This window comes from Oryx dammah, unplaced genomic scaffold (assembly GCF_014754425.2).
Source record: "Oryx dammah isolate SB20612 unplaced genomic scaffold, SCBI_Odam_1.1 HiC_scaffold_21, whole genome shotgun sequence".
NCBI classification, from domain to species: Eukaryota; Metazoa; Chordata; class Mammalia; order Artiodactyla; family Bovidae; genus Oryx; species Oryx dammah.
In genome coordinates this window covers 51,222,583-51,232,322 of record NW_024070205.1, presented here as the reverse complement: position 1 = coordinate 51,232,322, position 9,740 = coordinate 51,222,583, and the positions used below count along the sequence as shown (strand labels likewise).

The window sequence follows — 9,740 nt, the reverse complement described above, 5'->3', positions numbered from 1 at the left end:
CACAAGCTGAAAGACACGACCAAAAAAAAAAATTTATCGTGGATCTAGAGATTATCATACTAAGTGAAGTAAGTCAGAGAAAAACAAATATCATATGATATTGCTTACAAGTGGAATCTAAACAAATTATACAAATGAACTTCTTTACAAAACAGAAATAGATCCACAGACATAGAAAATAAACTTATGGTTACCAGAGGGGAAAGAGGGGGGAGGGATACATTAGAAGTCTGAGATTAACATGTACACATTAATATACATAAAATAGTTAACCAAGGTCCTGGTGTCTAATAAAGGGAACTATACTTAATATTTTATAATAGCCTATAAAGGAAAAGAACCTGAAAAAGCATATATATATTTACATATGTAACTAAATTTAAACATACAAAACTGAATCACTTTGCTGTACACCTGAAACTAACACAACAATATAAATCAACTCTACGTCAATAAAAAATATCAACTGTATTTCAATTAAAAATAAATAGAATCAAAACAAAGGGGAGCACAGACATACAGATTGTGGACAAATATGAAAAATTTCAAAACCTAAGCTACAAAACCTAGCACTTACCAAATAAAAGACTTTATAAGAAAAAAAAAGATCAAAGAAGAGTGTTTTGCTGGATGATATAGAGCTTAAATACGACAGCCTCTAGCCACGTGTCTACTTGATTTTAAATCATTGAATGGAAATAAAATTAAAAATCCAGTTCCTTGGTGGCACCAGCCCTATTTAAAGTGCTCAGTAGTTACGCTGTAGAAAGAAATGTCAGACAAATGTGTATGTGAGGACAAAACACTCTGCTAGTTGTTTCAGTTTTTCGTTTCAAGTGTGTAGACATAAACTTAAAAATTTATGGTTTCCTTTCTTTTAACATTTCTCAGCTATGGGAATCAGCATCGTGAAAGACATCCAGAAGACTTTTTCCTGCTCAAAGGCTTTTGGGTAAAAATCCTTGAAAGAAGAAAAGGAATCATCCTTTCAAAAAGCTCAACAGGCTAGGTTCCAAATCTGTTTTGTGTTTGTTATTTGAATTTATATGATGCTGACTCAACAACAAAAAAGCTTCTTAACATTTTATCACTTTCCTGGCACGTTGATACCTTTGCGGTGGGGGTGGGGTGGGGTGGGTGTTGTCTTTCGATCTCTTGTAACCACTGGTTCTGAAATAAACTTCAGAAACCGAAGAGGCCTGGGCAGCCGAGGAGATGAAATCAAAGTGAGGCCAGGATCAAAGGGGCCAACAGCTCTGGGATCTCAAGGTGAAAGCAGAGCCATCGACTCCCCTGGGCTGCCTTTTCCTGGCTCTCTCTTTAATAAACACCCGGGGCTCCAGGGCCAGGTTTGAGGGCAGCGCAGAGGGGAAGAGAGTACTTAGCACTTGGAGAGGAAAGGCAGGCCTCTGTGAAGTTTGGGGGAGTTGGTGACAGGAACCGTGGTAGGAAATGTGGAGCAAGCAGAACAGGACGGTGACCCCGAATGGCTGCATCCTCCCCAGCCCGGCTGCCTCAGAGCCATTGTGGCTCTGGAGAATGTTTTCTGTCTGCATCACTTTTCTATTGCATTTTTACTTGTATTTTACCAGACTTCCCTCTTAATACAGGAAGCAACCTTGAAAATTGTCTGCTATTTCATCTTGCCCTTTCCTGTGTCTCTTTCAACAGGCATTCCTGACAGGCCGAATAAAATAATGGCTCCAAACTCTCAGCACATCAGTCGGTGAGGAGCAGAGCCCAAGTATTGGCGATGGGGAATCAGACCCCGATCTCAGTGATCCTCGTCTTCAGCTAACCCTGAACTTGTCTGCTATTCTGAAACTGGTAAACTGACTTCCTTTGATAGAAAACAAGTACTTTGCAGAGCTTATTTAAAATGTACTTAAATTTCACAGATCATCTACTTTGGGAAAATCACTTGGAATAACTGTTTTTTAAGATATTGCCAACGATCGAGCTCTTTCCACTTTGCATTTGGAGAAACAGGTATAGGAGAAAGAACGAATATTCATTGTGTGCTTGCAGCACAGTAACTGAGTAAGGAATCTAAAACTTGGATTTAGAGAAAACCACTCATGATTTTAAGACTTCTCTGGTGGATCAGATGATAAAGAATCCACCTGCAATGTGGGAGACCTGGGTTCGATCCCTGAGTTGGGAAGATCCTCTGGAGAAGAAGAGGGGAATGGCTACTCATTCCAGTATTCTTGCCTGTAGAATTCCATGGTCAGAGGAGCCTGGTGGGGTGCAGTCCACAGGGTTGCAAGGAGTTGGACACAACTGAGCAACTTTTACTCACTCATGATTTTATAGGTGTTTGTCAAACAAAGGAGAAGCAGAAAATAATTTTCAAGTGAATGAACACCTCAGAGCTTTGCAGAGACCCTCTAGACACTTATAGCTTACTGATATTAGTCAATGAAAATCCAAGAGAACTGGGAAATCCATTCCTACCAGGAAGTTTAATATCTCTTTTCAGATATATTTCCCTGCATTCTTTGCTTCAGTTTTTAAAAGTTAGTTTGTTAAAAAAAATTCAGCTTTTACCAGTTTTTCCACTAATGTTCTAAGGAAATGGCAACCCACTCCAGTGTTCTTGCCTGGAGAATCCCAGGGACGGCGGAGCCTGGTGGGCTGCCGTCTATGGGGTCGCACAGAGTCGGATACGACTGAAGCGACTTAGCAGCAGCAGCAGCAACGACTCAACTCAGAATACCACAGGACATTTAGTCATCAAAAAATTAAGTTTTAAAAATATACTTATAACAACAGTACAGGCCATGATTAAAAAAGTAAAAAAAAAAAAAAAAAGACAGCACTGAAGGGCATACAATGAAGTCTCCATCTCTAATACTTGACTCCAATTTCCAACCCTGGGTTTGCAGCACAGTCTCCTCACTGAAGTTATTTTGTAGGTATATACAAGCACATGCCATTAAAACTTCATTATAGAGCAAAAGGAGGAGAGAAGGGGAAAGGCTGAAATCTTATTTTAACATTGAGGATTCTAATTCCACATAGACTCTCATAGATTCGCAGGAAAAGTCACAGGTAGATAATGCTTGTTTAGTCAGTTTGGAGGATTATCAAGCCACAAATTGGACACTGCAATTTCCTGCCACTAGTTTAAAAGACAGAGAGAAGACTGTCTTATAGGTTTAGATTCCTTCATCAGATCATCACCAGGCACTCCATTTGTCTCTGCAGGTCCATTTTCCTGGCCCACTGTAAAACAGGCAGGCTTGGGGGAAGGGGGAGGGCCCCTCACAGGTGAGCAGACAGCAGCAGAGGAACAAGGCCTGGGCACTGGACTAGTGGGGATTTTCACATAGGCTAGCGAATTCCCATGACTCGACCTCTGCAGAGAGTTTCTGGGTTGCTGGGCCATCTGGCTGTTAGACCTCAGCTGGCAGCCAGCAGCCAAGCCAAGCTCTGCTTTCCCCGCTTGGTTGGCCTAACGGTGCCAGAGCGAAGCAATGGAAGCAGTGGATCTGGCTCCATCACCTCCATCGCCTGTGCCTGGGAACCCTGCAGGCCCATTGTGCCTGGAAGAGAACACCCTGAGGTGGGAGAGGGCCAGGGGCTTCACCCCCCTCTGAGGGCGGCTGGGAAGATCAGCAGGGGGCCCAGGGGTCATGTCTGGAGACTGGCTTAGCACAGTGGCTTTGGAGTCATCTGGGCCTCGTCTAGACTGTGGAGTACTTCTTGATCTGGAAAACTGCGATAGGAATATTGACTTCACAGGTACATATGCAAAGCACAGTCTCGTATAGTGACACTTTATAAGTGGTTTTGAATTAATGAAAGAATGAAGGGACAGAGTAAAATAAAAGGGTCTGACCTCCCATCCCATACAGCCTATGTCTGAAAACCCCAATGACTGGGCTAAGGAATAAGAAGGAAGGAGGAGGGGGGAGAGAAAGAGGGGTGCGGTGGGGTCGATGGAGGAGCAAGCAGGCTGTGAGAATGGTCAGACTGCCTGCAAGAGCCTCTGGGACTGTGTCCCAGACCCCATCTTCCACCCCCACACCCACAGGGAGAGAATCAAGCACAGGGCTCCTATTTGCAGCAGCCCCAATAATCCTTTCTGGGGACTTCCCTGGCAGACCAGTGGTTAAGACTCCATGCTTCCATTGCAGGGGGTGAGGGTTCGATCCCTGGTCGAGAAAGTAAGAAGTTGCGCAGGTGCAACCAAAAGGTTAAAAAAAAAAAAATCTTTTCTGCTTTGACACCTGGAAGGTCCACTCAGGACGAAAATATCCAGCTCTTCCTGAGGTTGTCTCCGAGCATTCTAGAATGGATAGAGACAGGCAGGGGCTGTGGCCTTCTAGCTCAGAGCCCCCCTGGAGCCAATGACAGTACACGGTCCTAGCAAAATCAGGGCTCAGGTTCTGGGAACAAGAAGAGCCGAGTCTCTGAGCAAAGTCTCTCTCTCCTGAAGACTGCACTGTGGTGGAGCTGCTTCTGTTCTGGACCATGAGTTTCGATAAATCGGTTCAGTGGCATCCACTTCTACAGACCTTCACTGAGAGTCTGGCATGGTGCCTTATGCATACATAGCAGTAGACAGACAAAGCAGACACTCCACAGACTTGATCAAGAGAAGTGGCTCCTGCTCCCTAAGCCTTTACAACTAGGAGCGGAGGCAGGTACAGGAACCATGACCACAGTACAAATAAGAATAAAATAGGAATCTTAAGTGAGGCCCTGAGGGCAGAGGCAAGAGGGAGTGAAAACTTCGGGGTGCCCCTTTCATCGTCTCCCTTCCAGCTAAGAGAAGCCTTGAGCATTGCAGGGTATCTCCAGAGAGGCCAGATCAGGAGTCAATACCTGAATCTAGAAAGGCACATTCCTAACTCTGCTGTGTCTAGGGTACCCTTATTCCTAGGCCCACTGGGACATTCCAGACAAAAGGTCTCCTCCCCTCCAAGGTGAGTTTACTGCCTCTCTTTGAGGTCCCTTTATCTGCACCCTCTCCTTCTGATTCAGGATTTGTTAGGGAGGTCTGAAGAGGACAGGGGCTGGGCTGTTTGACCAACCTGGTACTGGGTCTAGCACATAGCAGGGGGCGTAAATAAATACCTCTGATGACTACAGACAGGGCAGCGGGCAAGGCTCTCTGCCTGGCCATGGGAGAGATAGGCGGCTGGCCCCTCGCTGCCCTGCGTGCGGGACCTGGCCCTCGAGGAGGGTGGTTCTGCCCCACTCCGCCCACGCACTCGGCCCGTAGGCACTCTCCTCCAGGACAGACCTGCTCTGGGGGTTGTTGATTGTGGTGGCGGTGGTGGTGGGGCTGGCCCAGCAGATGGACGGGGGAAGGGGCGGAGGGGGCCCAGGCCCAAGTTCACGCCTCCCTCCCTCCATCCCACGGGCAGCGGAAGCGATTATTCCCCACCGGCGTCTGGCGGGGTTGGGGGCGGGCTCGCACCCCAAGAGACACGGGCCTCCCCGCGTACACCGCTTTGATCGCACCGCCACCCCGGGCCCCCGCCCTCGGCCCCGGGGCCAGTATAACTAAAGGCCGTGCTCCTCCCGGCTGTGCACTGGGGTCGGGCAGCAATGGCCACAGCCGAGTCCAGCCAGCTCCAGTTCGAGGAGATCGCCGCGCCCCCCGCCTACCTGCCCGCCCACCCCGGCGGGGCGTTCCTGCCGCCCCCGAACCCCTCCGCTGGCCTGCTCCTCACGGGCCCCTCGGGCTCCGCTCCGGAGCTCGGCGCCCCGGTAGCCTTCGCCGGCTTTCTCGGGAGGGGTCCCGGACCCGCCGCGCCGCCCCCCGCCGGCCTGGGCCCGCCTGCTCCCCCTAAAGGCGCGGCCGTCTCGTCGGCATCGCAGCGCCGCAAGCGCACGTCGTTCAGACCCGAGCAGCTGCAGCTGCTAGAGCTCGTCTTCCGCCGGACCATGTACCCCGACATCCACCTGCGTGAGCGCCTGGCCGCGCTCACCTTGCTCCCCGAGTCCAGGATCCAGGTGAGCGGCCCGCGGCGGGCTGGCGAGTTTGCCGGTGCCACGTGCTTGACGTTGGGCAAGTTATTTCTCTCGAGCCTCAGAGTTCTAGGCTGTAAAATCAGTGTCTATTGGCTACGGTGATGGTGAGGCTTGAATGAAATAATTCAGGCTCACGCTCAATGACTTCTGTCTCTCATTGCTGAGTATAAGGGCTCCTCCCGGGAGGCTAGCTGGTCTCTTAAAATGGTCAAAAAATAAATCCTCAGCAGGAAGGTAATAGGGAGTATTTTCACACTTTTTTCCTTGTCCAGGAAGAAGGGGCAGATGAGGTGCAGTTGGTGTTTCCCCCTGCTGGCTCACCAAGTTGCCCCCCTGGGCCCCTAGGCCACTTCCTTGTCAGGTGTTGGATTTGGAATGTGGGTTGTAAAGGATGTGTCTTGGGGGTAAAGCCTGAAGCATATGGAGTTTCCTGTCACGGTTTGAAAAGTTTAGTGCAAGGTGTGTTTATTGCCTAAAGTAATTTAGATCAGAATCCTGGAGCTTGGTGGTCATAAGAAGCCTGCCTTTTTTGCCTGGTCTGTAGCACCATGGTCTGTACCTAAGAGCAGTTCTAAGTAGGAACCCTGATTTTCACCCTGGGAGAGAGTGGACTTGTTTTTCTGCATCTTCGGTAGAATGCATGTCAGTTTCAACAGCTGGCACAGAAGCTTCCTAAGCAGGACAGGTCCTCTGGTATTTGTTGGGAAATAGTGAGCAAAAATTTTATTCACCTAAGTGAATGAAGTCCGCTGAGAAAAATGTCTCCTTAAATAATTTGACAAGGGAGTACACTTTTGAAAATTGATTCTCCAGATTCTTTTAAGGCATAGTAGCATTTTTTCCCCGGGAGAAGGCAATGGCAACCCACTCCAGTACTCTTGCCTGGAAAATCCCATGGGCGGAGAAGCCTGGTAGGCTGCAGTCCATGGGGTCGCCAAGAGTCGGACACGACTGAGCAACTTCACTTTCATGCATTGGAGAAGGAAATGGCAACCCACTCCAGTATTCTTGTCTGGAGAATCCCAGGGACGGGGGATACTGATGGGCTGCCGTCTATGGGGTCACAAAGAGTCGGACACGACTGAAGTGACTTAGCAGCAGCATTTTTTCCCCTTAAATTTCTAAGTGCTGCTGTTGCTGTGCCCTCATTTTTTCATTGCAGATGTCCCTATATAAAGTAATAAAGATGTCCCTATATAAAGAACTAGGTATTACTGCAGTTTTGCACCTGGGAATGATGAGGTTGAGAAAGCCAGGTGCTCTGATTTTGTGGAGTGTTGTGTGAAAACCATAAGGTTCCAGAGCAGGGAGCCAGGGCATGTTAACTGGAACTTACAGTGAACTATGAAGGTAAAAGTAGCACGAGGATTCCAACCAGAAGCAGTTTCTTTCTTCCCTCTTCCAGGTGTGGTTCCAGAACAGGCGTGCCAAGTCACGTCGTCAGAGTGGGAAACCCTTTCAACCCTCAGCCAGGCCGGAGCTGTTCCTCCACCATTCTGGTTGTGAAACTGAAGCAAAATATTTGAAGGCCCAGCCGCCTCTGGAGGTAGATGTGAACTGCCTGCCCGATCCCAACAAGGTTGGAGGAGGCATCTCTGACCCTAACTCCCAGGGTCAGAATTTTGAAACCTGTTCTCCTCTCTCCGAAGACATTGGTTCAAAGCTGGACTCATGGGAGGAACACATCTTTTCTGCCTTTGGTAACTCTTGAGTCTGGGAGGATTCAGGGTGAGCTCAGAGGAACCATGACTGACAGTCGGGGATGCACATCGGAATACTGTCCTTTCTGGCTTCCATGTTAAGGACTCATCCGTGTTAACCTTGATAATGGTCTTGAGTCATCTCTTACCTGTGAAGCCTCCTCCCCTGTTACCCATGGCCTGTTCCTTCTTCATAGTACACACCACCTAGGAGTTCTGGCATTTATTTTTACCAACACATCTCCAAATATGCACATTCATTTTGGTCTCCTTATCTGTTCCTTCTTACCAACCCTGTTGTAATTTTTTTGAATTAGTTTCTCAGAACTCATTATTTTCACAAGAACTCCTCAGTTTGACTCAATTTCCCCTTGTGCTTGACAGCTGCTGTCTTCATCTGGCTTCTCCAAAGACTAATAACCTTAAACTTATGTTAACCCAGCTCCTTCTACCCTCCTCCTATCAAGATTTACTCCTTTTAAAATCGGGCCTCACATCTTTACACGCCTTCATAGTTCTAGTGATTTTGCATCCAGATTATTCAAGAGACCCCTGCCTCTATTTTCTCAACTTTTAAAAAACTACTCTCTAAAACCTGTAGTAGCTTTCAGTTGCTACCAAATTATAAAGACCTTTTGGTTACTCTTCTAGGTAACTGACATAGATAGCCTACAGGACAGTTGTGCACATCTTAATTTCACCCATCCACAATATATGCCTGTCTCAAAGCCATTTCTTTCAGCTTTGGAAGCAAATGCATAACCTCTGTCTTTCAAAACACTCTAGACCTCCCTATTGCTGTAGGCTATAAATTTCTCTAATCCTGATTTTGTACCTGTTACTTCAGTCACTGCCACATTACCCTTAGCACTTGTTAACTGTACTTCTGTGCAACTTTAGTTTATTATTAAATGTTTCCCACAAATGTTTCACTGTTAATTCTATTTAAATGAGTTCTGTTCTTTAGACAGCTCTTAGTACAGCACTCACTCCGTAACTGCTCAGCATATTCTCTGGCCATGAAAAACATTTCTGTAAGAACTTTCTGCAAATTTAGTTTCTAAAGCCAGTCATTGTTATATCCAGAGGCCACTGTATTGCTTAACTTGGTTAAAAGTCTGTTGAGCTTGTTCAAAGTTTAGTAACATGAATCTTTTGGTTCCAGATTTCTTGTTCCCAATTTATATGATAAGGATGTATACAAATTATTGTTTTCAAGTTATTCTGAGTTATTGTCATTTTGAGGATTTTTAAACGTTTAAAGGCAAAAGGAAACTCTTTGTATATGAGGTAATCACAGGTGAGGTTTTTTTGTAAATTGTACTTTGGAGGCAGCTCATGAGAAACCAGGGCTGGGGCCAGGACTCGGGTGTTTCTGTTTTTTTAATGGAATTTTTTAAAATTTGAATATGCCTTGGCATGGGGCTTCCCAGGTGGCAGTGCAGGAGACAAGAGACGTGGGTTAGATTCCTGGGTTGGGAAGATCCCCTGGAGGAGGGCACGGCCACCCACTCAAGTATTCTTGCCTGGAGAATCCCCATGGACAGAGGAGGCTGGTGGGCTTAGAGTCCATAGGGCTGCACAGAGTCCGACACCACTGAAATGACTCAGCACACGTGACTTGGCATGGATATTAGTTCCCCAACCAGGGATCAAACCTGGGCCATTGGCAGTGAAAGCAAGGGCCCATCAGGGAATTCCCCAGGACTGGACTACCAGGGAATTCCCCAGGACTCAGGTCTTGATTACTAGAAGACTGTGAACTACGCTAAAAACCTGAGATTATACATGCCCGTCACCCTGATTTTCATAGAGGTGTTGAGTGGCCTGTACTTTTCCAAGCAGCAAATCCACTATTATAGGCAACCAGGATATAGTTCAGACTTTAGTAGCAGATGACTTCTGAAAACTGTCTGAAATAAAAAATGGGATGATAAACATTAGGTCTTATTTTCAGTACTTGCTTTGTATTATACATCATGGTTGGGGCCTACTATAGGGTTGACCAGGAGGTCTCACAATCACAGCTTCCTTCGCATTTAGACTTGTGAC

General features: G+C 46.9%; 1 protein-coding gene across 1 annotated transcript; it reads left to right on the top strand.

The window, feature by feature from the left end:
- Positions 1–5,562: 5,562 nt before the first annotated feature.
- On the top strand, positions 5,563–7,699 carry MIXL1 (Mix paired-like homeobox). Its single transcript, XM_040262846.1, has 2 exons — positions 5,563–5,970; positions 7,394–7,699. The coding sequence occupies exons 1-2, from the start codon at positions 5,563–5,565 to the stop codon at positions 7,697–7,699; spliced, it is 714 nt and encodes a 237-aa protein (XP_040118780.1).
- The last annotated feature ends 2,041 nt before the right edge of the window (positions 7,700–9,740 follow it).

What these genes read in the sequence shown, in the direction of transcription:
- MIXL1 (XM_040262846.1), top strand. Translation starts at nt 5,563, where the DNA reads ATGGCCACAGCCGAGTCCAGCCAGCTCCAGTTCGAGGAGATCGCCGCG. An exon ending in TCCCCGAGTCCAGGATCCAG is followed by an intron (nt 5,971 to 7,393) that starts GTGAGCGGCCCG and finishes TCCCTCTTCCAG; the next exon opens with GTGTGGTTCCAGAACAGGCG.